Source organism: Xenopus laevis, chromosome 2L, assembly GCF_017654675.1.
Source record: "Xenopus laevis strain J_2021 chromosome 2L, Xenopus_laevis_v10.1, whole genome shotgun sequence".
NCBI classification, from domain to species: domain Eukaryota; kingdom Metazoa; phylum Chordata; class Amphibia; order Anura; family Pipidae; genus Xenopus; species Xenopus laevis.
The window spans coordinates 77,369,178-77,396,755 of record NC_054373.1 but is presented as its reverse complement, the minus strand read 5'-3'; the positions used below and the strand labels follow the sequence as shown (position 1 = coordinate 77,396,755).

Sequence of the window (27,578 nt, the reverse complement as noted above, 5' to 3'; positions counted from 1 at the left end):
TTTACACTGATTTATACTCCAGCAAATTGAATGTTTCTAGGGAGGAAATTATAGCTTTCTTGCAGAGGGGGAATCTCCCTGCTCTCACTCCAGACTATAGGGAGACTTTGGAAGCAGATTTGACTCTCTTAGAAATACAGGAAGCGGTAGACTCCTTTCCTGTGGGTAAAGCGGCTGGGTCTGATGGCCTTCCTATTGAGATCTACAAGCGCCACTCTAAAACCCTGACGCCGCAGCTTCTGAACTTGTACAAGGAAGCCATTCAGTTGGGGCAGTTACCGCAATCCCTATATGACGCTGCAATTGTATTACTTCCCAAGCCGAGGAAGGATCCCCAGCTGTGTGAATCCTTTCGCCCCATTTCACTCCTCACGGCTGATGTGAAAATTTATGCAAAAGTCCTTGCTAGGAGACTTAGCAGAGTAATTACCCAGATAATTAACCCTGATCAAGTGGGGTTCATTCCTCAGAAAACCACCAGTCTTAACACCAGAAGGCTTTATCTTAATATGTTGTTGGATTGCGGGAACAAAGGAGGTAGGGCCATTGCAGCGCTTGACATTGCCAAAGCTTTTGATACGGTGGAGTGGCCCTACCTCTGGCACGTTATGGAATCAATGGGCTTTGGCCCAAAATACATCACAATGGTTCAGTTGCTGTACAAACTCCCCACAGCTTCCCTTAGGCTTAACTCTCTCCACACTACGAGCTTTTCACTTGCCAGGGGAACGAGACAGGGGTGCCCTCTCTCCCCTTTGCTCTTTGCATTGGCCATTGAACCCTCCGCCCAGGCTGTGAGGTTGCATCCCCAAATCAGAGGGTTTGAAAGAGAGGGCCAAGTTGAAAAGATCCAATTGTATGCAGACGACACATTAGTATATCTCGGTGATAGGGGTCAATCTTTGCAAGCCCTGGTTGAGCTCACGCAAGTCTTTGGCAGAGTCTCTGGACTACAGACTAATACGCACAAATCTGTATTGTTTTTGGTTGATGCGATGCAACCCGGCGAATCGTTGAATGCATGCCCCTTGCAAGTAGTAGATTCTTTTACATACTTGGGATTGCAAATAGCGCTCCCTATTGACAAGTTTCAGGAACTGAATCTGGACCAGTTAGTTCATTGGTCAAAAGCACAAATTCAAGACCTGGGAATCATTGCCAGTGGGGCCTGCAGGTAGGGTGCAACTAGTTAAAATGTTTATTCTCCCTAAATGGCTGTAGACCCTTTGGCATTCGCCTATTCTTATACCTAAGAAGTTCTTTGCAGGAGTACACAGCCTTATCAGCAAATTTATATGGGGGTCCTCTAGGCCACGCCTGCGCCTTACTACCTTAATGAGACCTAGGGAAGAGGGGGGTTTGGCACTGCCAGATCTCTACTTGTACTATATTGCTGCACAGCTTACTCATTGCATACCTTGGGTGCAGGCTGCTTTGTCCCCCCCGCTGTCACAGCTTTGTTCAATTGCGGCAAACCACCCTACCACCCCCTGGGCGGCGCTGCTGGTTAAACAGCCAACGAAATTGCAAATGCCATTGGTGTGGCTGCAGAGCACCATTCTACGAATAGCCCATAGATTGGTTAGTTCTAATAAATTAGCACCCCAAACCCCTCTGTGGGGCAACCCGGAGTTCTCGGGACTGGCAGGGCTTTCCCCCTCTCAGATATGGTGCGATCTTGGCTTGGTTTCGGTGGCGGACGTGTGGGAGGAGGATCAGGCGATCTCTTTACTTCGCCTTCAGCAAACCAGGAACCTTCCCCAAGCTCAATGTTTAATGTACCACAGAATTGTTACTAGCCTACAGGCATTTAGACGACGATCTAACACAGAGATGGGGGACTCTCTCGTCATTGATGCTCTAGCCACCAATACCCCCAAGAAAAGAATATCCACCTTATATACGTCACTACGTAAACCACAATATGTGGATACTGAAATTAAGGCCAGAGATGCATGGGAGGCAGATGTTGGCATGATAACTGATGATCAGTGGGAGTGGGTATTGAGCACCCCTAAGATAGTAGCCCATTCTTACAGGCACAGCCTTCTCCAGCTGTACTTGATTCACAGGGCGTATTATACAGTACAGAGATTGTTTGTTATGAAGCTGTTGCCTTCTCCTACATGCCCCAGATGTGAGTTGGAACCTGCTACTTTACTTCACACACTATGGGAATGTCGCAGGGTCAGGTTATATTGGGAAGAAATTACTCTTTGTCTGTCCTCAATGATTCCAGATTGGGGTAAGGGAGATGCTAGGACTTGCTTGTTAACAATTGATCTCAATGATGAGCTGGACTTGCATACCAGGCTTTTTATCACTAAAGCACTATTCCAGACGAGAAGGTTACTGACCCTGCACTGGAAAGACCTAACCCCACCTGTATTTCGTGAATGGCATCAAGCAATGGTTGACTTAGCTGCGCTAGAGCGTTTGGTGTTGGGGAAAAGAGGGCAAATGTTTAAATACATCCAAATTTGGAGACATTGGTCTAGCCATGTTGAACCGCTTGAAATTGGCCCTGGTTAGGGAGTGGTAACGGAATATGGTTCTGGGCTGGGAGATGGGAAGGTATAGGCCTTGCATGTATTGTACATCTGTTACAACTGCCATTACTTACGATTGTACAATTTGTCACAATTCTTGTACACTGAATTTATTGATGTAACCCTTTAACATTGTTGTATGGTATCTGTCTCAATAAAATCTTCTTTGAGCAAAAAAAAAAAGCCCGCAATCACCTGCAATCTCAGCTCCCTGATGCACCATCACAAGACAACAGCAGCGCAAAGCCCAAGAAACTTTCTATTGATCGGACAAGGAACAAAATAATGTTTGAACAGTGTTTTTTTTGGTAAGCCTAAAATGTACAACCTGGTCCTTGGAAAAATTGTCTTGCTTTAAACTGGCCCGTGGCGCAAAAAATGTTGGGGACCAATGATTTAGGGTGTTTTGGTACCTAAATTTAGTCCACCGCAAATACCCCAAAATTGCCCAGTAAGCCATAGTTTTTATCAGGTTATCATAAAGAAAGGTCTGAACAGCCAGCTAATAGTAGCTATAGTTTAATTTTGTAGGACTTTGAGAAAAAACATAAACGTCAGAATAAGAGAGAGAGTTGATGTGGCTCTTACCCTTTGGAAAATCACCACTAAAATTACAACATATACATATTTCAGACCAATTTTACAGTTGCTGGAGCACTTTCAGTGTAATGTAGAATTTTCTGATCACAACACCCAACTAGGGAATTGGTTCCACATAAGGTACATTGGGATTGAAGAGGCCATGAAGATCTCCAATAAAGGGCAAAACTGGTCTGCAGTTGGAATCTACTCTAACCAGTAGGATGGCTTGAGTCTATAGGGCTTGGCCAGTAAATGGAAATATCAGTATCAAAACCTTGATATGACTATGACTAGACACCAAAGGATATTTAGAAGAATGGGAGACTAGGGGAGATTGTGGATGCACACCTAAGGCCAATTGTAAAAAGTTTAAAGCCCTGTCTAAATGATTCAAGTAAATATGCAAGTGCATGTAATTTTGAAACAGGGTTTTTTTGTTACAAAGTTATGATCATAATATTGATAAGCCACCATACCACGTCAAGGTAAAACCCCACATGGTGGTCCCTAACTTATTTATCTTTAGTCATAGTAAAAAAGGAACATTACCTCTCTGTGTAGTAACAATTCTTTATGTAAACATCTCCAGTGCTTTGGTTTCAAACTCTGTGCTAAATCCTCCCCCGCCAACTGCTAAGCGGCTTTTAAGAGAGAGAGACTGCCTTAACCAACGCCCATTTTAGAAAAGTAGAAGATAGGTGTTGTAATTAAAAACAAAGTAGAGTGATATGTGCAGTTGCACAATAGTGTGTATACATGTGTAAGTGAAATGTGAAGGTGTGCATGGTAGTGGTAAGGGAAAGTGTATGTGTATTTGGGAGTATGTATGAAAGTAAGCATAGAATGAAAGGGTGTAGAAGAGAAATAAATTAATGACACAATAAGTGTGTGTGTACATAGAGAAGTGTCTAATGGGACGTTGGTTTTTTCACGGCTAGATCCTCCCATGCCACTAGCATCTATGGCTTTTAAGGGAGACAGATTGCACAAACCAAGGCACAACAAGTGAGGGGGACCACCAAAAGTAAAAAGGGGCGGGTATGAGGGTGCAATAACCACATGAGCTTAGCCAAAGCTCCTGGCAAATACAAGACTAGGGGAGATTGTGGATGCACACCTAAGGCCAATTTCAAAAAGTTTAAAGCCCTGTCTAAATGATTCAAGTAAATATGCAAGTGCATGTAATTTTGAAACAGGGTTTTTTTGTTACAAAGTTATGATCATAATATTGATAAGCCACCATACCACGTCAAGGTAAAACCCCACATGGTGGTCCCTAACTTATTTATCTTTAGTCATAGTAAAAAAAGAACATTACCTCTCTGTGTAGTAACAATTCTTTATGTAAACATCTCCGGTGCTTTGGTTTCAAACTCTGTGCTAAATCCTTCCCCGCCAACTGCTAAGCGGCTTTTTAAGAGGGAGAGACTGCCTTAACCAACGCCCATTTTAGAAAAGTAGAAGTCAGGTGTTGTAATTAAAAACAAAGTAGAGTGATATGTGCAGTTGCACAATAGTGTGTATACATGTGTAAGTGAAATGTGAAGGTGTGTATGTTAGTGGTAAGGGAAAGTGTATGTGTATTTGGGAGTATGTATGAAAGTAAGCATAGAATGAAAGGGTGTAGAAGAGAAATAAATGAATGACACAATAAGTGTGTGTGTACATAGAGAAGTGTCTAATGGGACATTGGTTTTTTCACGGCTAGATCCTCCCATGCCGCTATCATCTATGGCTTTTAAGGGAGACAGATTGCACAAACCAAGGCACAACAAGTGAGGGGGACCACCAAAAGTAAAAAGGGGCGGGTATGAGGGTGCAATAACCACATGAGCTTAGCCAAAGCTCCTGGCAAATACAAGACTAGGGGAGATTGTGGATGCACACCTAAGGCCAATTTCAAAAAGTTTAAAGCCCTGTCTAAATGATTCAAGTAAATATGCAAGTGCATGTAATTTTGAAACAGGGTTTTTTTGTTACAAAGTTATGATCATAATATTGATAAGCCACCATACCACAACAAGGTAAAACCCCACATGGTGGTCCCTAACTTATTTATCTTTAGTCATAGTAAAAAAGGAACATTACCTCTCTGTGTAGTAACAATTCTTTATGTAAACATCTCCAGTGCTTTGGTTTCAAACTCTGTGCTAAATCCTCCCCCGCCAACTGCTAAGCGGCTTTTAAGAGGGAGAGACTGCCTTAACCAACGCCCATCTTAGAAAAGTAGAAGTAAACAGGAGATGTTTACATAAAGAATTGTTACTACACAGAGAGGTAATATTCCTTTTCTACTATGACTAAAGATAAATAAGTTAGGGACCACCATGTGGGGTTTTACCTTGACGTGGTATGGTGGCTTATCAATATTATGATCATAACTTTGTAACAAAAAAAACCCTGTTTCAAAATTACATGCACTTGCATATTTACTTGAATTACTTAGACAGGGCTTTAAACTTTTTGAAATTGGCCTCAGGTGTGCATCCACAACCCCCCCATAGTTATGTATTTGCCGGAAGCTTTGGCTAAGCTCATGTGGTTATTGCACCCTCATACCCACCCCTTTATACTTTTGGTGGTCCCCCTCACTTGTTGTGCCTTGGTTTGTGCAATCGCTCTCTCTTAAAAGCCATAAATGCTAGCGGCATGGGAGGATCTAGCCGTGAAAAAACCAACGTTCCATTAGACACTTCTCTATGTACACACACACTTATTGTGTCATTCATTTAGTTCTCCTTTACACTCTTTCATTCTATGCTTACTTACATACATACTCCCAAATACACATACACTTTCCCTTATCACTACCATACACACCTCCACATTTCACTTACACATGTATACACACTATTGTGCAACTGCACATATCACTCTACTTTGTTTTTAATTACAACACATGACTTCTACTTTTCTAAAATGGGCGTTGGTTAAGGCAGTCTCTCCCTCTTAAAAGCCGCTCAGCAGTTGGCGGGGGAGGATTTAGCACAGAGTTTGAAACCAAAGCACAGGAGATGTTTACATAAAGAATTGTTACTACACAGAGAGGTAATATTCCTTTTCTACTATGACTAAAGATAAATAAGTTAGGGACCACCATGTGGGGTTTTACCTTGACGTGGTATGGTGGCTTATCAATATTATGATCATAACTTTGTAACAAAAAAACCCTGTTTCAAAATTACATGCACTTGCATATTTACTTGAATTACTTAGACAGGGCTTTAAACTTTTTGAAATTGGCCTCAGGTGTGCATCCACAACCCCCCCATAGTTATTTAGAAGAATGGCCAACAATCAACAACAGAGCTAAGTTTTACAGTTTGGCAGAGGCAATGGTTTTGTTTGTAATCATCACATAAAACACAAGGGTCTTGAACTGCTTATTGATGTCGCATACCATAAGCTTAAATAAAATATATCTTATAAAAATATTGCACCTTTGTTGTAAAATATGAAGATACTAAAAGTGACCTTTAGGTCTAGTGCCTTTATAGGGTCATAAAATTCCTCAATGGCTTCTAATACGCTTATTCTCATTTTATACTCATCTAGATTAAAATTAACTTTTAAAGTGCACTACTATATGCATCAGCTTCTATATACATCCCTGCTTCTAGGTCTATTCCAACCACAAGTTTGAAAGTTTACTTAAAAAGTGGCACAGAATTACAAGATTTACAGTCCATTATCTTAAAAAATGTGGCATGTAAGCTGCGAGTAAAACATGGGTAAAAATTGGTACCAATGTAGTAAACTTTGGCAGAAAGTAGCTTGCAAAATACACAAGAAAACAAACAGAAAATAGAAGATCCTAGTTTTTGATCAAACAAAAAGATTAGTTTGAAACAAATAATTTTGAGAGGTCCTGCGGAGTTTAGTGCTGTGTTCTTGTAAATTTTTATCATGCAAGTTGATACTTTTGAGTATACACATACACAGAATTCGTTTTTCTTGTTTACTTCACTCCAACCTGCTAAAACAGAGCAACAACCATTCTAAACAGTTGCAAACAAATATGGAAGACATTTTAAAGCAAAATGAATAATTCTTCTAACATTCTGCTGAAAAGAAATTCTGACAATATACAAATATTTGTATATACAAGATGTTGTTGCTATCTATACATGTATATGGACAACTTACCATCATATTTAGCGAGCACTGCCTGGACATCCGCATACGCCTGCAATTCTAGCAAAGCTTCTAGAAGGTTTTCATGGATCTTCACCATGCTCAGAAGAGGAAACTCTTTCATTAACTGGAAGTAAATACATCATTTGTTAAAATTAGGGATGCACCGAATCCAGGATTCGGATCGGGATTCAGCCTTTTTCTGGCCGAACTGAATTCAAATCCTAATTTGCATATGGACATTAGGGGCAGGGAAGGAAATCGCGTGACTTTTTTTCAGAAAACAGGGAAGTAAAAAAATGTTTTCCCCTTCCCACTCCTAATTTGCATATGAAAATTAGGATTCGGTTCGGTATTCTGGCAAATCTTTTGCGAAAGATTTGGTGGTTAGGCCGAATACAAAATAGTGGATTCGTTGCATCCCTAGTTAAAATAAATATATAATTAATTTCTCATTCACACTCACTTATTCAAATTCTGCAGTGCATTCAAGTAAGTTGGAGCGAATTAGAGGTCTTTGTGCAAGAAGAAAACTGTACTACCCCAGTGAATTTAACCATATAATCTATATATTATTTTTTCAAACAATGATCAGTCATGGGTCTTAAGTATAACACATAAATTGTACAACACGGAGCATTGCTTTTTCTCTTACAGCTACATCACGCTTTTTTATTAGGGTCTTAATGGGGTTGTTCACCTTCAAAACTTTTTTCAGTTCTGTTCTTTTTTCAGATAGTTAACTAGAAAAAAATACTTTTTCCAATTACTTTTTATTTTCTACTTGTGACTGTTTTTCTGATATTGAAGTTTGAATTAAATTTTTTCCCTTTTTTTTTCTAAAGCAGGTATTTTCTAAATTGATACATTTAGTTGATACATTTTTTATCTTTGTCCCTGCTGAGCTGAATCCCAGAGTTTCATTAAAGGTAGCTGTTAGAATTGATACAATAGCTGCTAATATTCCAAAGATACTGCTGAGGAATGTATCAACTAATGTAGCAACTAAATGTATCAAATTATAATTGTTTAGATTCTGCACTAGTGATGTGCAGGCCGGCCCTATACCCGCAGCATCTGCAAGTCAGGTGGGCTTGGGTCGACCTGCTGCTGGCTTGCCGTTTTATAGGCATGCGCCTGCCCCACCCCTTTTGTGACATCATCCTTGGGAGGCATGGGTCTATAAAAAGAGAGGCAAGGTGGGTGTGGGTTAATTTTTCTTGACCCGCATATCACTATTCTGCACCTGAATTAATGAGCTGTCAGACTGAAACACTAGAGAAAAGAACATTAAGCTTTAATTTGGGAAAAACTGTAAAAAATAAAAGATGGAAAGCAATTGAAAAAAGTCTATTTTTGGTGATCAATCTGAAAACAGCTCAACTGAAGAAAAAAAAAATGTTTTGGATGGTGAACAACCCATTTAAGGGGAAACTGTTACAAAAATTCTTTATGTTATAGCATAGTGTTAGTAATATCTATAGTATATATAACAGCAGCCTATTTATAAACTATTTTGAGTCTGACACCCTGATCATTATCGCCACCTTCCAAGGCCAAGTCAATGTTCCTGCGTAAAATTTAGTGCCACATTTAGGATTTATGTTAACACAAGGAAGTGCTCCTGCCAGTACCTGAAAAGGCATTTCCTAAATAAAGTAGTCAAACAAATTGCCTCCCGATATCTTTCATATATAAAGATATGTGTAAACTTTGGCTTGTGCAATATTTACAATATACAAGCACTTTTCAGCTCAACACAGCAACAATGTGCTCCTTTGCTAAAGTTGGAGGATCTTAGCCAGGAGCACTGAGCTGCTGTCAGAAGGTTCTCACCTTGTTTCATAGCTGTAGTGTCTCTAATTGCAAACTAAGCAGTATGGGTGCCATGACTATGGAGTCTCTACTTGCAAATTAAGCAGTATGGGACATTGTGATCTCTGATGTATCCTCTGGATTATGAGTAACAAGACAGAGGTCTGAGACTGAGGTAGAAAATGCTACAAAATCTTTATATTTGATGAATTGCCATACTTTTACTCGGCAGCAAATGGTTTTGCAACACTGGTCTGAATGATACTGTTTATACTTAAGGACATTTGTTTTAAGACAGAAAGACTGTTTTATGTTATTACTGATTTTAAATACACATTACCTTGATTATGGTGAACATAATCTTAACGTTAGTCAAATGTACTGAATGGCAGAGAATAGGGAATATGTGTCATGAGAAAAGAGGAACAAGCCCATGCTTTACAAGAGCTGGAAGCTGCTTATTATTTCCAAACATAACATTAATAAGCATTCCCTTGGTTTGAATAAAAGCCCTGACAGATACTATATAATCGTGTGCGTGTGCATGTACATATATACAGACACACATTTATCATCAAATAGCTTGCTCTGGGCCTAGCCACTGAACGTTTGCATGCATAAAACAGGAACAGCAGATTTCTTTAATTCTTAACTTACATGAAATATGTGGTTTTTCATTCAGTAACTGTTTTGGCATCTTGTGTAATGGTAATACAACATTTGTTGCATGCACTACAGGTATGGGATCTATTATCTGGAATGCTTGGAATTTAGTTTTTTATTTTTATAATTTGGCTCACCATACCCCAAATCTAATAAGAAACATTCAAACATTAAATAAACCCAATAGGATTGATATGGTTTATATAGGCAATTCATTAGAATTTAACCTATGCTATAATAAATACAAGTACTACCTCATGATACAAATTTGCTAAATGTATATGTGAGACAGTAATGCTAAAATCAATTGAAACCAACCAATAGATTTACAATTATGGTGTCATATACCAGCCCCAAGACCAACAGAAACAAACTGTTTAAATGTTCCTCTTTATGTTAACACTAGGGATGGACGAATCTGACCCGTTTTGCTGAAAATGTGCCAAAATGCATTGAAGCCTATAGGTGACTTTTTTTTTTTTTGACTCGCAACAATTTTTTCACCCATTGGCGTCTATGGACATCATTTCCGTGGTGAAACTTGTAGAACAATTTCGCTCATCACTAGTTAAGTTTTTTTATACATTTTTTTGTTAAAAAAAATTTCACATCAGATTATTCATTCATAAATCTCAACCTACTTACATCTCTCATTATTTTTACAGCTTCCTTCACTCTTCCTAATCTTCTTGCACATATTGCCAGTCTTCTCTTTGCATATATCAGCACATTTGTGTCTCTTCCTTAAAAAAAAAAAAATAATAGTTATTTCCAGATGTAATTGGAATTAAAAATAGTATTTGACTATCTTTTTCTATTCTCTTCACTCTAAACTTACAGAACTAGCAGTGCAGAAAGGAACAAACAGCTGTACTGCTTTTAACTGCAATCATATTTACAAATAATTAAGCATTATTAATGGTTTTAAGTTAATTTATACTAGAATGTTATGTAGAATTATATATTATTTTATTATGTGTTTTTGTTTCATTTCCCCCTTTAGAAGAGACATCAATATTTTAAAAACACATTTGTCAAATACGGGGGGGGGGGGATAAACACGTGACAAAAAATACTTGATGTGAATTTGTTTGGTGCAAATGGATTTGTATCAACTTTCAATGGCTTTTTTACTGGTTTAGTCTTTATAGTCATTGTCTTGCCAAAGTAGATTCTATGTAAGGCCTGCATTTTGTAGGAAGTGGATCTGCTCTCTTCCACAGCTCCATGTATCTGTACTGCCAAGTAAAGCAATAGTAGGCATTTTCAAGCAAATCTCGACCCCACTCTGCATAGTTACACTTCTTAAGATTTTTGTGAAATTACCCTTTAGGCCTAGATTGATAAAAAATTTTAATAAAAAACACAAAAGCATTATTTGCTTAACAGAAGTATGTCACCATTCTTAGAAAGGAAAGCTTCTACATAAACTGTGTATATTATAGCGTTGGTAAAATATCAATGTTTAAAACTTTGCAAAAGTTCTAAATATTAATAGAAACTGATATCCCGATGCTGACAAGTACTTTATCTTTTCAGAAAGTTGTAAATTAAACAATGTATGGTGTTTATTATCTATTATGAGTAAAGTTCTTACATGGCAAGAGCCACTTACTGTGTTGAGCTTCATGCTGGGTACTCAAATGCTGTTGCTGTTGAGACTTTCTATAGGCCGATTCTCCAGCTTTCAGGGCCTGCTGAAAAAAATTTTCTGCATCTGATATTGTAGTTGCTTCTTCTTCAGCCAAGAGAATATATGCTGTAGCACAGCTGTTGCGATAAACAAGACAGAATAGCAGCAAAAACAGTTTGATTTGGTCCAGAATTCATAACATATGTTCAGATTCATGTGCCAAAATAAAAAAAAAATCAGGTAAAGCATGGAAACACAATTCTAACCCATAATAAATATATATATATATATATATACATAGAGATATATATATATAGATATATATATAGAGATATAGAGATATATATAGAGATATATATAGAGATATATATAGAGATATATATAGATATAGATATATATATAGATATATATAGATATATATATATAGAGATATATATATATATATATATATATATATATATATATATATATATATATATATATAGAGATATATAGAGATATATATAGAGATATATATACACACACACAATTACAAGAGTCCTCAGCACTCAACCCATTGGGTTGAGTGCTGAAGACTCTTGTAATTGTCTATATGTATTTTGTGGTCACAGCCTCATTGCACCCCCGCCTAATGGTTTTTAAAACTAGTGGTGAGCTCCCTTGTTTGTTATATATATATATATATATATATATATATATATATATATATATATATATATATATATATATATATATATATATATATATATATATATATATATATATATATATATATATATATATTCTTTGGAGTTTTGTTTATCATTGATGGAGCTTTAAAATTAGCAACTTCCTTTTAATATATAAAATGCCTTATGGAAACAGTAGTATTTCAGCAGTGACAAAGTTTATTGGATTAACAGAAAATATGCAATATGTATCATAACAAAATTAGAAAGGTGCATACATTTATGCACCAGAGATATTACATCAATACTTAGTGGAGCCTCTTTTTGCAAATGTAACAGCCTCTAGACGCCTCCTATAGGCTTTGAAGATTGTCTGGATTCTGGATGGTGGTATTTTTGACCATTCGTCCATACAAAATCTCTCCAGTTCAGTTAAATTTGATGGCTGCCGAGCATGGACAGCCTGCTTCAAATCACCCCATCGATTTTCGATGATATTAAAGTCGGGGGACTGTGACGGCCATTCCAGAATATTGTACATCTCCCTCTGCATAAATGCCTTTGTAGATTTACAATGGTCTTGTTGGAATATCCAACCCCTGCGTAACTTCAACTTTGTGACTGATGCTTGAACATAATCCTGAAGAATTTGTTGATTTTGCATTGAATTCATCCTACCCTCGACTTTAACAAGGGCCCCAGTCCCTGAACTAGCCACACAGCATGATGGAACCTCCACCAAATTTGACAGTAGGTTGCAGGTGTTTTTCTTGGAATGCTGTGTTCTTCTTCCACCATGCAAAGCGCTTTTTGTTATGACCAAATAACTAAATTTTTGTCTCATCAGTTCAAAGCACTTTGCGCCAAAATGACTGTGGCTTTTCTAAATGAGCTTTTGCATATAACAAGCGACTGTTTGTGGTGGGAGTGTAGAAAGGGGTTTTTTTCTCATCACCCTGCCATACAGATATTCTTTGTGCAAATTGTGCTGAATTGTAGAACGATGTACAGATACACCATCTGCAGCAAGATGTTCTTGCAGGAGGTCTTTGTGTTTGTCTGTAACCATCCACACAATCCTCCGCATATGCCTCTCCTGTATTTTTCTTGGTTTTACAGCAACTGTGCCTGTGGCCTTTTTGTAGCCTTCCCCATGATACTGAACAATCTTTGTTTTCAGATCTGTTGAGAGTTGCTTTGAGGATCCCATGCCGTCACTCTTCAGAGGAGAGTCAAACAGAGGCACAACTTGAAATTGGCCACCTTAAGGGCTCTTACTCACTGGCGTTCTGACCTGCGCTCCCCTGCGTTCCGTTTTTTGGCGTTCAGCCGCAGGGGAGCGCAGGAATAGACGCATGTCATTATTTCAAATGGGGCTGTACTCACTCAGGCGCGTGTAGGCGCCGAACGCAGGTTGAGACGCAACATGCTGCATTTTTCCTGCGTTCGGCGCCTACACATGTCATATGTTCAATATGGTGCCAGTATTAAATGTATGTTTACAAATGCAAGAAGTCTGACTGGTAAAATGGGAGAGCTGGAGCTGCTGGTGATGGAAGGAAAATATGATGTGATTGGTGTGGCCGAAACATGGCTGAATGAGTCGCATGACTGGGCAGTAAATATCAGTGGCTATACTTTGTTTCGGAGGGACAGAGGCAATAGAAAAGGAGGAGGGGTATGTCTGTATGTTAGGCAGGATTTAAAAGCTCATATAAAGGAGGAGGTTGTGTTAGAAAATGAGGGGCCAGAAGTCGTATGGGTGGAGTTCTTCACCAATTGTAAAGAATCCAGCAAATTAATTGTAGGAGTATGCTATAGACCCCGTAATGTAAGTGAGGAGGAAGAGACAAAGCTCCTAATGCAAATAGAAAAGGCTGCTAGTTTAGGTAAAGTAATGATAATGGGGGATTTCAATTACCCAGATATTGACTGGAGCAACGGTACTGCTAGATCAGTTAATGGGAACAAGTTTATAAACTTATTGCCCAACAATTTTTTAGCACAGGTTGTTGAGGAGCCTACCAGAAAAAATGCTATTCTTGATTTAGTGATCTCAAATGACCCAGAACTTATAGCAAATGTGCAAGTCATTGAACCCCTGGGTAATAGTGACCATAATGTTATATCTTTTAATGTCTGGTGCAAAAAACAAAAATATACTGGGGCAACAAAAACCATGAATTTTGCTAAAGCTAATTTTAGTGCCTTGAGGGCTGCCCTACAGAGCATTGATTGGGGCATTAGGTTTTCAGCTAAAAACACAGAACAGAAATGGTTGTCCTTTAAAATGATATTAAATCATTACTGTTCTCAATTTATTCCCTTAAGGACTAAACGTAGAAGCTCTAAGAATCATCCTGTGTGGCTTAATACAGAGGTAAAGATGTTAATGGGAAAGAAGAGAAAGGCATTTAAAAACTACAAATCTGTAGGGACAGAAGCTGCATTTAATGAATATAAACACTGTAATAAATGTTGTAAATCAGCAATCCGGAAGGCTAAGAAAAGAAATGAAGAGTTAATTGCGGTGGAGGTGAAAACTAACCCTAAAAAGTTTTTTAAATATATTAATAGTAAAAAGATGCAGGTTGAGAGTGTTGCTCCATTAAATAATGGTACCAGTATGGTTGTAACAGATACAGATAAGGCAAATGTGTTAAATCAGTTCTTTTCTTCAGTGTATACAATAGAGGAGTCTGGGTTCACAGGCTCACTTAATAACTGCACGAATGGTCCAGCTCAATCTAGTCAGTGGCTGACTCAGGATATGATTCAAAAAGCTTTAATACAAATTAATGTAAACAAGGCTCCAGGGCCTGATGGCATACACCCCCGGGTTCTAAGAGAGCTTAGTTCAGTTTTAGACCAGCCCTTATTTCTGATTTTCTCAGATTCACTGTCATCTGGTATGGTGCCTATGGATTGGAGAAAAGCTGATGTTATTCCAATATTTAAAAAGGGATTACGATCTCAGCCTGGCAATTATAGGCCAGTAAGCTTGACATCTGTGGTGGGCAAATTATTTGAAGGCTTGTTAAGGGATCACATTCAAAATGTTGTCCTAATGAATGCCATTATGAACAACAATCAGCATGGCTTTATGAAGGATAGGTCATGTCAGACGAATTTGATTGCATTTTATGATGTGGTAAGTAAGATTCTGGATAGTGGGGGGGCAGTAGATGTGATCTATTTGGATTTTGCCAAAGCGTTTGATACTGTGCCCCACAAACGACTGCTTTCTAAACTAAGGTCTGTTGGGCTTAATGAAGTCGTTTGCACATGGATAGGAAACTGGCTACAGGATCGGGTACAGAGGGTGGTTGTTAATGGGACATTCTCTACTTGGAGTAAGGTTCTTAGTGGGGTCCCCCAGGGCTCAGTATTGGGTCCCACTTTTATTTAACTTGTTCATTAATGACTTAGGGGAGGGTGTTGTAAGTAATGTATCAGTGTTTGCAGATGACACAAAATTATCCAGCCCAATTAATTCCATCCAGGATGTGGCATCCTTGCAACAGGATCTTGACAAACTGGCAATCTGGGCAGCTAAGTGGCAAATGAGATTCAATGTTGATAAATGTAAAGTCATGCACCTGGGATGTAAAAATATCCAAGCCACTTATACCCTTAATGGGACTGCACTAGGCAAATCCATTATGGAAAAGGACCTTGGAGTCCTTGTAGATGATAAACTTGACTGTAGCAAGCAATGCCAGTCAGCAGCATCGAGGGCAAATAAGGTCTTGAGCTGTATTAAAAGGGGCATAGAGTCACGGGAGGAGGGGGTCATTCTTCCACTGTATAGAGCACTTGTAAGGCCCCATCTAGAATATGCCATACAGTTTTGGTCTCCATCACTCAAACAGGACATTATTGTATTAGAGAGGGTACAGAGAAGGGCAACTAAGCTGGTAAAAGGTATTGAAAATCTTAGCTATGAGGAAAGACTGGCCAAATTGGGGATGTTCACGCTGGAGAAGAGGCGCTTAAGGGGTGATATGATGACTATGTATAAATATATAAGGGGATCATATAACAATCTCTCTAATGCTTTATTTACCAGTAGGTCTTTCCAGCTGACACGAGGTCACCCATTCCGATTAGAAGAAAAGAGGTTCCGCCTAAATATTCGGAAGGGGTTTTTTACAGTGAGAGCTGTGAAGATGTGGAATTCTCTCCCTGAATCAGTTGTACAGGCTGATACATTAGATAGCTTTAAGAAGGGGTTGGATGGCTTTTTAGCAAGTAAGGGAATACAGGGTTATGGGAAATAGCTCATAGTCCAAGTTGATCCAGGGACTAGTCCGATTGCCATTTTGGAGTCAGGAAGGAATTTTTCCCCCTCTAAGGCAAATTGGAGAGGCTTCAGATGGGTTTTTTTGCCTTCCTCTGGATCAACTGGCAGATAGGTAGTTAATAAACAAAAAAAAAAAAAAAAGGTTGAACTCGATGGACATGTGTCTTTTTTCAACCTTACTTACCATGTTACTATGTTACTATGTTACACGCGCCTGAGTGAGTACAGCCCCATTTGAAATAATGACATGCGTCTATTCCTGCACTCCCCTGCGGCTGAACGCCAAAAAACGGAACGCAGGGGAGCGCAGGTCAGAACGCCAGTGAGTAAGAGCCCTAAATACCTTTTCTCATGATTGGACACACCTGCCTATGAAGTTCAAGGCTTAACAAGCTAATCCAACCAATTTGGTGTTTCCACTAATCAGTATTGAGCAGTTACATGCATTCAAATTAACAAAATTACAAGGGTAGCCACATTTTTGCACAGCCAGTTTTTCACATTTGATTTAATTCCATACAGCTGAATACTGCTTCATTAAAAATCTTTGTTCAGAAAACACATCAGTACTCTGGTGTTCCTGGGAAATGAAAGACATACCCATGTTATCTATTTTGTTGGAAGTGGAGTAAATTATTATGCAGGCTGAGAGGGGTTCCCAAAATTTTTCATATGACTGTATATATTGTGAGATTTCAGGTAGGAAGAATCATTTTTGTAGCAAAGAATCAATACACAGAGCCTTAACTCAGTTCAATTCAGCCTGGGCTGCTTTATTTGAAGCCGTTCACACAGACAGCATAAACAGAAGGTTTCAGCAGGTTGAAATAAAGCAAATAAAACTGATCACAGTTCAGCACTTACTGATTTAGCATAGTTTCCAGGCAATCTGTAATGGTATCTCTGTGTCACTCTCAGCTTGAGTTCACAGCAGGTTCCTCAGCCCCTCACACACACTGCAATTAGACACCCGATTCATTTATGGGTAGGTGGCTAACATCACACCCAGGTCAGTCTGGAGTGGAATGGAAGGCCCGCCCAGATCCTTCCCTCCATTCCAGCCCTGGATACCCTAAATAAGAATAACTATGCAGTATCTTAACGGCAATATCCTTCATCCAGGGCCCTTAACCACGGAACTAACAAGCATTTTCCTTTTACCATATCACATATCCCCCCCCCCAGATCACTAGTAGAGTGATCTACAAGAGGACGAGACACTGGTGAAGTCCCATACTTTAAAGTCACCTTACGCTAATGACCAAAACTTTTCAGACAAAAATATGGGAGAAACATATATTCCATCAAGCACTTTCCCAGATATCCTGATTAACTCCTTACTATGTACATTACTTTCTTGCACCACCCCCACTGTTGGGATAGATGCATCAAAGAGGGAATGAATTCTGGAGAGTCCATCAACATTGCTCATCTGAACTCCTGGCATATGTGTTCTCCTATTAGTCTCCTTCTTATAACACATCCATCTCAGTGGTGCATGATCTGTCACTAGCTCAAATTCCCTTCCTAAGAGGCAATACCTTAGTGCCTCCAGTGCCCACTTTATAGCCAGACACTCTTTTTCAACTACTGTGTACTTCCTCTCATGGTCATTTAATTTTCGGCTAATGTAGACTACCGGACGTTCCTCTCCATTATGAACCTGAGACAAAATTGCCCCTAGACCTACATCGGATGCATCTGTTTGCACACTAAAAGTTTTAGAAAAGTCTGGTTAAAACATTACTGGCTTGGAACATAATGCATGCTTTAAAGCCTGAAAAGACTTCTCTGTCTCCGGTGTCCACTTTACCATTACAGATTATTTCCCTTTTGTCAAATCGGTTAAAGATGCTGCAAGGGTAGCAAAGTTTGGGATAAACTTCCTATAGTAGCCTGTAATCCCCCAAAAAAGCTCATACCTACTTTTTATTTAGAGGGCGTGGCCAGGCTTGAATGGCCTCAGTTTTATTAACTTGGGGTTTTATAACCCCCCTAACAATGATGTACCCGAGATACTTAGCCTCTTCTGGCCCAATAGCACATTTTGGGTTGGCCGTAAAACCTGCCATCTGGAGAGCATCTAACACAGCCTGGACCCTCAGCAAATGTGAATCCCAATCAGGGCTGTGTATGATAACATCATCCAGGTATGCAGCCGCCCACTGTTTTAAACTTTTGTCCATTGCCCTTTGAAATGTGGCAGGAGCATTTTGTAATCCTAAAGGTATCATTCTATACTGGAATGCTCCCTCTGGTGTTACAAAAGCTGTTTTCTCTTTAGCAGTTTGGGAAGGAGAGATCTGCCAATATCCTTTTGTCAGATCTAGGGTTGTTAGGTAACAGGCAGTACCTAGCCTGTCAATAAGCTCATCCACACGTGGCATAGGGTATGTATCAGATTTGGATATTGTGAGCTTATGTAAATCATTGCAGAACCTCTAACTTCCATCTAGTTTTGGAACCAGTACAATAGGGGAAGACCAATCACTTCAAGACTCTTCAATAACACCCAGACCTAGCAATTTTTTTTACTTCTTCTGCTACTACCTTTCGCCTAGCTTCTGATATTCTATAGGGTTTCAGCTTTACATGATCCCCAGGGTTTTTGACAATGTCATGTTCAACAATAGAGGTATGACCTGGAAGTTCTGAAAAAACGTCTCTATTTCTCATGAGAAATTCCTTTACCTCTGGTTTCTGAACACCCGAAAGGGTCTCTGCAATCTTCACCTTTGGAATTAAAGGGTGGTTTACTGAATGTTTTTGCATATACTATAGCAGATTCAGCAGCTAGGGACTCTCTGTCTTTCCATGGTTTCAATAAATTAACATGGTAGATTTGCACAGTCTTCCTTTTTCCTGGCTGATGAATTTTATAATTAACTTCCCCATTTTTTTCCATTACTTTAAAAGGGCCTTGCCACTTTGCAAGGAATTTGCTTTCTGCCGTGGGACTAACACCATGACCCTATCACCAGGGGCATAAGTACGTACACGAGAACCCCGATTACATACCTGTTGCTGCATGGCATGAGCCCGCACCAAGTGTTCTTTAACAATTGGCATCGCTGCTGCAATTTGATCCTGCATTTGGGAGATGTGTTCAATGAGACTTTTATAAGGTGTCACTTCTCCCTCCAATGTCTCTTTGGCTTTATCTAAAAGCCCTCTGGGATGTCTCCCGTAAAGTAAGTGAAAAGAGTACCCTGTAGATGACTGGGGAACCTCCCTAATGGCAAACATCAGATAAGGCAAGAGTTGATCCCAGTTTCTCCAATCCTTATCTATTACCTTCTTTAACATGCCTTTAAGGGTTTTATTAAATCATTCCACACGCCCATCTGTCTGTGGATGATATACTGAGGACCTGAGGTGTGAGATTTGGAACAATTTACATAACTCAGTCACTCTAGACATGAATGGCCTACCCTGGTCTGTCAGGATCTCTTTGGGAATACCTACCCGGCTAAATACCTGAACTAACTCCTTCGCAATCGTTTAAGCAAATAATGATTGGTTCCTATTCATGACAGAAAAATTACACTGCATTGGTTCATCTATAAGAGGACAGTCTGCAACCATAACTTAATACCCTCTTGACCAAGTCTTTTATTAGGTAGAGGCCCTCCTGACTTGGCCTGACAATCTTTGACCCCAGTACTGACCTTCTCTCTTGGAATGTTCCTACAGAGTGCCATGGGAGATCTCGGTTTAATGGGTGAATGTTGCTGGGAAGATTTAGGGTCAGCCACATCCTGAGCCGCCAGGTACCTATCCACCATTTCCACTAGGTGGTCAGTTGACCCGGGGTCTGCATGATTACCCACTTTTGCAGCGGGAGGGACCTCAGGAAACGATCCATGACAACCCTTTCCACAATTTGGGGACCAGTCAGGGTGTCCGGCTGCAGCCATTTTTTTGCCAGGTATATTAAGTCATGCATTTGAGACTGGGGCAACTCGTCAGCAACAAAATCCAACTCTGTACCCGCTGGGCCCCTACAGACGTGGTAGCCCCCAGCCGTGTAACAATTTCCAGCTTTAACTTCTCATACTCCTCGGCTTCCTCGGCTGGTAGATCAAAATATTCCTTTTGGGGTTTCCCCGAGAGGAATGGAGCCAACTGCTACTTGGGCTGTACGTTCAAATGTGTGTAAGAATGCTTCCACATCATCTTGCGGTGTACATTTTTGTAGAAAATTACTGGCTCTGATAGTACCACTGAAATTACGCTGGGATACTACCGGAACAGCTTGGGCCCTCAGTGTGAGCTGTTGCACCAACTCCTGCTGGGCCACCAGGGAATCCCTCAAGGCCGACACCTGTGTAACAGCAGACTCCCTCTCGGCTTGTAGCTGTTCAGCCAGCAACTTGTTTGCACGCTTCTGATCCTCACTGATCTGTACAACAGCTTGTTGCAAATAAGAATTTGTTTCTCGCTGGGCAGCATTGGCTTGCTGCTGTGCTGCATTAGCAACAATTAGCTGCTCCAAAACCTTCTCCATGTTGTAGCGAGAAACCTTTCCAGACACAGTCCAATATTACTGGACCTTTAAGATTCTGTGCTTAACTGTTTTTGTGCCAGTGCAAACTCCACCAATTGTGAGATTTCAGGTAGCAGAAATCATGACCATGGCACTTTTTGTAGCACAGAATCAATACACAGAGCCTTAATTCAGTCCGATTCAGCCTGGGCTGCTTTATTTGAAGCCGTTCACACATACAGTATAAACAAAAGATTTCAGCAGGTTGAAATAAAGCAAATAAAACTTATCACAGTCCAGCACTTACTGATTCAGCTCAGTTTCCTCAGTGTCTGGTGTGCAAAGCAATGGCTCCAGGCTTGTAGTTTAAACAGGCAAATCTGTAGTGGCATCTCTTTGTCACTCTCAGCTTGAGTTCACAGCAGGCTCCTCAGTCCCTCACACACACACACTGCAATTAGACACCTGATTCATTTATGGGTAGGTGGCTAACACCACACCCAGGTCAGTCTGGAGTGGAATGGAAGGCCCGGCCAGATCCTTCCCTCTATTCCAGCCCTGGATACCCTTAGGGCTAGTCCACACGGGGAGATAGCCACGCGTTTGCGGTCGCGGCGACAAAGCGCCGCGCCAGTCGCCGCGACCGGCGCAGGCGACAGTTTTGTATGGGCGCCTATGTAAAAACGCCTGTGCTAACCACACGAGGCGATGCGCTTTTCAACAGTCGCCTGAAAATGCATCGCCTCGTGTGGTTAGCACAGGCGTTTTTACATAGGCGCCCATACAAAACTGTCGCCTGCGCCGGTCGCGGCGACTGGCGCGGCACTTTGTCGCCACGACCGCAAACGCGTGGCTATCTCCCCGTGTGGAATAGCCCTAAAGAAGAATAACAATGCAGTTTCTTAACTGCAATATCCTTCATCCAGGGCCCTTAACCCTGGAACTAACATGCATTTTCCTTTTAAAATATCACACTATATGTATGTATGTATGTATGTATGTATGTATGTATGTATGTATGTATGTATGTATGTATGTATGTATGTATGTATGTATGTATGTGTATATATATATATATATATATATATATATATATATATATATATATATATATATATATATATATATATATATAATATTATCATTTTGGACTGTGGTGAGTGTTGGAGCAAAGCAATGCTTGGACAACTGAGCAAATGGGTAGCACTAACACACAGCAACAGTTGAGCACATTAACGACGGGCAATGATCACGTAAACCTAAAACCGGTAAAACTATGGGATATTTAATATTGTCTATAAAACACCTAACAAACTTTAATGGCATTTCAGCTCTTATACTGTGGTCATGAGGAACGCACAGGTTCCTCAACGGTAATACTTTTCTTCTGACACATTATGCGGGTTGTGGTCTCACTTTAGACACGGTTTAAATGCTTTCACTGGCACTATTGATCTAAATGTTTTTATGGACACATGGTTTATTCTTTTTAACACACCTTGTATATATAGACTGTAATATATATGGTTTATAGTAGGGAATACTCTACCTAATTGGATGGTGATGATTGGTTCATTTAAAATGGTGTACAGACACTCATTAATGAATTGGCGACATGTCACACAGCCATCGCCTGACACACCCCCACTTGTCATCTCCTGTATATCAACGTTTTGTGCCCATTAAATATTTTTCTATTTATAAGACCTATGAGTGCTCCTTTTTTGAGGATTTTTTATATATATATATATATATATATATATATATATATATATATATATATATATATATATATATATATATATATATATATATATATATATATATATATATATATATATTTAGATTTAACTGCAGGTAAACAACAAAAATTTACCCATTAAACAAAAGATATCAACAAAAACTTGTATTCTAACAAAGGAAAAAGTTAGGACACCCTACCCTCTTATAGGTAGTGTTACCCCCTTTGGCTGAAATAATTGCAGTGAGACACTTTTTGTAGCCATCTACCAGTCTTTGACATTGGCCTGAGGAATGTTTTCCCCACTACTCAATGCAGAATCATCAGTTTTGAGATGTTTGAGGGGTTTTCTTGCATGTACAGCCTGTTTCAAGTCATCCCACATTATCTCAAAGGGATTAAAATCTGGGCTTTGCGTCGGCCACTCCAGGACTCTCCATTTCTTCATTTTCAGCCAGTCCTTGGTAGATTTACTGGTTTGTTTTGGGTCATTGTCATGTTGCAGGGTCCAGTTCTGCTTCAGCTTTAATTTTCTTATAGATGGTCTGACATGTTTCTCAAGCACCCTCTGATACACAGTAGAATTCATGGTGGATTCTATGATGGTGAGCTGGCCAGGTCCTGCTGCAGCAAAGCATCCCCAAATCATGACACTTCCACCTCCATGCTTCACATTTGGTATGTGGTACTTTTCCTGGAATGCTGTATTTGGCTTACAACAAACATGTGCTCTGTTCTGGTGTCCAAATAATTAAATTTAAGACCCATCTGTCTAAATAATATTATTCCAAAAGTCCTGGTCTATGTTCTCTCAAGAGCCTGCTGTAAGTCCCATGATGACATTTTAGGGGTTTCGGTGACTTTTTTTTTTTTAGCAACTTGCATTCTGCTCTCGCGGTGAACTTGCTTTGATGCCAGACTTTGGTGTCTTGGTAGTTGTTTTGAAAGTCCTCCACTTGTAGACTATTTTTTGGACAGTGGAATGGCTGATTTCAAATTCTTTTGAGAGCTTTTTAAATCCCTTACCAGACTGATAAGCTGCTACAATCTTCTTTCTGAAGGTCTCAGACAAGTCTTTTGATCTCACCTCAACAGTCAGGAGCACATTAAATAAATCTCTGAGGTTTAAATAAGACAAACCTCCTTCAAAATGCTGAGTAATTATGTTCTAATTATGTGCACCTGATATGATACACCTGTGCGTGATTTGAATCATAAATAAATGTGGGGGTGTCCCGATTTATTCCTCGCCAGAAATTGCATTTTTGTAAAATTACATTTTACAGAAGATTTTAATTGTTTAGTTATATTTCTTGACTCTCCAAGTATTGTTAAAATAGAGATTAAACATCCATATGTCCAAGAATGTTAAAAATCAGACAGGCCTTCTTAGGGTGTCCAAATTTTTTCACATGACTGCATATACAGTATATATTTCAATGAAGTACAGCACTCAACAGGTTTTGTGCAAACATATACACAGACGTTCATTCTCACTGCTGATTTTTGCTTTGTATATTTCATTAAAAGCAATCATGTCACAAGGCGGTGCTGGACTACAGCTTAAATAGCAACAATGTCTGAAAATATCCTTACTCGTTGTATACATTCAGGGCCTGATATGCTGCTTTGATTCTTGCTTGAGGGCTTCTCTCACGCCAAGCTTTCTGCATAACTATGGGACACACAAAAATATACAGTATAAGGAAGTGAAAAATATCACACTAATATGAATATACATAAAATAAATGCAACAAAAAGTAGATGTAGTTAGTGTAGCCCCAGGCACTAAGTCTTATTAGAAAATGAAATTGCTTGTTTGCACTTGTCTTCTGATTTATGAAAGCAGCCATTCTGTAATATTAATGAAGTATGCCTGTCTCTTTATTCTGTGTGCAATAGTGGGTGTGACAGACGAATTAGTGTTATGTTCCCACCACTAATAGACAGGACAAGAGCTTATGAAAATGGCCATTTTTTATTATTATATAAGTATGCCTGTATCTTTAGTGTGTGCGCGCAGTAGAGGCCGTTAGTGATGAGCGAATTTTTAGTTTCACAGAAAAATGCCCATTTGACTTCAATGCATTTTGAAAAATTTTGTCATTTCACTAATTTTGCCATTAAATTTAAGGTTTGTTTATACAGAGCTTATTATTGTATAAACCTGTTTACAGGACTAGAGGGAGGAGTAAGATCAAAGAAAAACAAAAATGTTCTCCAGTGGACTGCTGATTGTTTTGATGCGCAAGAAAGAACCAAATTTGAAATGTGATTTACTTTTAATTTCAGATTTTGCAGCACAAGCCCAATATGTAAAACTAATAATAAAAAAGCAGAAACCTACAAACTGCTCCTTAACAATTTTGTAATTTCATACCTTTTTTCCTCAAATTAGTATGACATGCGATGTGGCATAACTACAAATTTTGTGTTTTGCAGGTCTATGCTAATGTTCTGAGATATTTATTTGACATTATGTGGATTTACCATAAATGTACAAGACAAATGACAGCACCATGAACATTTGTATTATTGTCATACATATTTTATATAAAACTATGAAGTTTTAACAGTGAGAAAGAGTGCCAAAGGGAACCGAAGCAGACAAGGTTGGGAAAAAATTCAGGACCACAGTTCTGCAAAACACATTTATATAATTTGCATAACTGTACTACTACAGTAATGGCCGCAACATTTTTTTTCTGGTTAAGGTTTTATCATACCTCAAAGCTGCTAAAAATTCAAAAACAAAAATACGCCATCTAAACCTGTCCAAAGTCATGTAGAAGTCAATGGCAGAAGTCTCTGAAGTTGTTTCTTGACATGATCTGCACTGGATGTTTCTAAAAAATTTGGGTTTTTGTCAGATAAAAAGTAGAGTTTTCACAGCAAAAATTTGATAAAAAAAAAAAAGTTTCAAAGCATCAATCGCACAATACAAATTGACGCTCGATTTTGTCAAAATGATTTGCCGCTCCAATTTTTTCAAGAAAGATTTGTGATAAATTAGTTCAATACATGGGAGTTTGGTGAGATTTGTTTTAACAAGCAAAATTCTATTAATACGAGTTTTACTAAATCAGCCCCATATTGTAGTTAAAGAAAGCTTTACAGAGAGTGAAGAAAAAGCATGTACCAGCATCTGATGGCCGTAAAGAGTCAGTGTCACATGTAAAAAAGGTTTGATGATCTTGTGCGGAGAGGTTCATATCATAGTAAGTTAGAGGTTCTCTGCCAGTGACCCATGTGTACCTTTAATAGAACATAAACCATACATATGTTATCACAAAAATTAAAGTTAGCTGATACAGCATATCTTAATATATTATTTCAAATACATAACTTAACTCTGTGATAATGGTGATTGGTAAAGATGGACCTGTGTGAAGAAGCAAACCTGTGGTCCATGCCTATTATGATGTTACAACATTAAACAAGGTGGCCGCCACACCAATTTGCTGATCTGGAATTGTTTAGCTGTACCAAGTGAACATTTAAGTTGGGCATAGTGTGTGTGATGTGGTTAGGAGAGCAGGGGAGTGTGCACAGATCCCAAAAATGCCCCATGAGCACAGTGACAAGTGCATGTCAATCAATTCATTGCTTAGACACCAGAGGTGGTTCAGCAGGATATGGGAGTTTTCTTTGATGGCAGAGAAAACAAAATGCATATATGCATGAGTCTCATTCTTGCCTATACTGATAAGTTTGTTCTCTCTTCCTTCATGTGGACATGCATGCGTAGTATAGTTAAAAAAGAAACTTTAACCAAGTCTTTTTGCTCTACTGTACACGTGTTCCCGCTGGATTTTGAAGAAAGTGAGGAAGAGGATCCTCACTCGCAAGTGCCCCTGCGGTGCAGTTTTCTGCCAACAGGAGCACCGACCCAGGGTATCAGGTAAGTGATTACAATCCTTGGGGTGCCCTAACATTTGCCACTCCACTTGGATTGTAGCTTTCCTTCTCCTTAAAAAAAAGTTACAAAAGAACAAGATATCGAATACACATATATTAAAAAAGAGTCAGTGGTTTATCAGTAAACAATTACTATTGACAGTAGTATCTGCCTATCATTTGCTATTCTGTTAATTTTGACTAATTAAATAAGAGAGCTGGTAAACACACCTGTGAAAAAACATGCAAGGCATTGTGGAAAACAGATTTGTAAGTCAAGGGGTTGTTCATCTTTAAGTCCTTTTCCGAGCAACTTTGATACTGGTCTTAATTTTTAAACGATTTGCTTTCCTTTTCTGTCTCTATTCAGCTTTCAAATGAGGTAACTGACCCTGGCAGCCAAAAACACTATTGATCTGTGAAGTTATAATATTATTGTTACTTTTTATTAATTATCTTTCTATATATATATAAAAAGATAATTTATATTTACATCACAGCCTGTTTGTTGGGGTAAATAAGAACCTAGAAACCCGATAGCTGCTGAAATACCACACTGGAGAGTTGCTAAACATAAATAACGGAGCAAAAAATAAATAAAAAATTAAAATGAAGACCAATTGAAAACTCTCTCAGAATATCACAGTCTACATTTAAAGTGAGTATACCCTTTAAAGCAGTTTAAATTTTCTACATAATAACAAATGTCAGAACCAGAAAGAGACAGACAAAGTCTGGTTTCAATTACACTGACAAATAACTTTAAAACCATGGAAAATTTGGATTAATGTATATTGGAAAGTTGCTAGAATGAAATTTTCTTTCATTAGGCAAAATTTTTGAGCTTACATCCCCTCAACATTATTTGAATATGAGTCAATATTAACAAAAGAATATAATATAAATTAGTCAGGGGATATTTACTACATATGGATGGAGTTGCGTCCAGCCCAAGCTACGCGACAACTAATTCTCATTGATCATGGAAAAAAAAGTTCAAGTACTGTTGTGAAAACATCAAAATGTCTACCGGCAAAATTCTACTTCTGACTACCCGCCTGCACGTGTATGTGATGGTTATCAGTTCGCCATGGAAAACTTTTTCAC

At 38.9% G+C, this 27,578-nt stretch overlaps 1 protein-coding gene across 3 annotated transcripts in view; it reads right to left on the bottom strand.

Moving 5' to 3' along the window:
* LOC108708176 (suppressor of tumorigenicity 7 protein homolog) overlaps positions 1-27,578 on the bottom strand; it is an 84,623-nt gene that overhangs the window by 37,917 nt on the left and 19,128 nt on the right. For 2 of the 3 annotated variants that reach the window (XM_018246603.2, XM_018246606.2), the window contains 5 exons: positions 25,714-25,829; positions 24,171-24,249; positions 11,359-11,513; positions 10,389-10,486; positions 7,278-7,392 (listed from right to left, as the gene is read on the bottom strand). In XM_018246603.2, the coding sequence (XP_018102092.1) occupies positions 7,278-7,392; positions 10,389-10,486; positions 11,359-11,513; positions 24,171-24,249; positions 25,714-25,829 (563 nt within the window). Of the gene's footprint in view, positions 1-6,367; positions 7,105-7,277; positions 7,393-10,388; positions 10,487-11,358; positions 11,514-24,170; positions 24,250-25,713; positions 25,830-27,578 lie in introns of those variants that run through there. The other variant, XM_018246605.2, reaches the window with a different exon arrangement.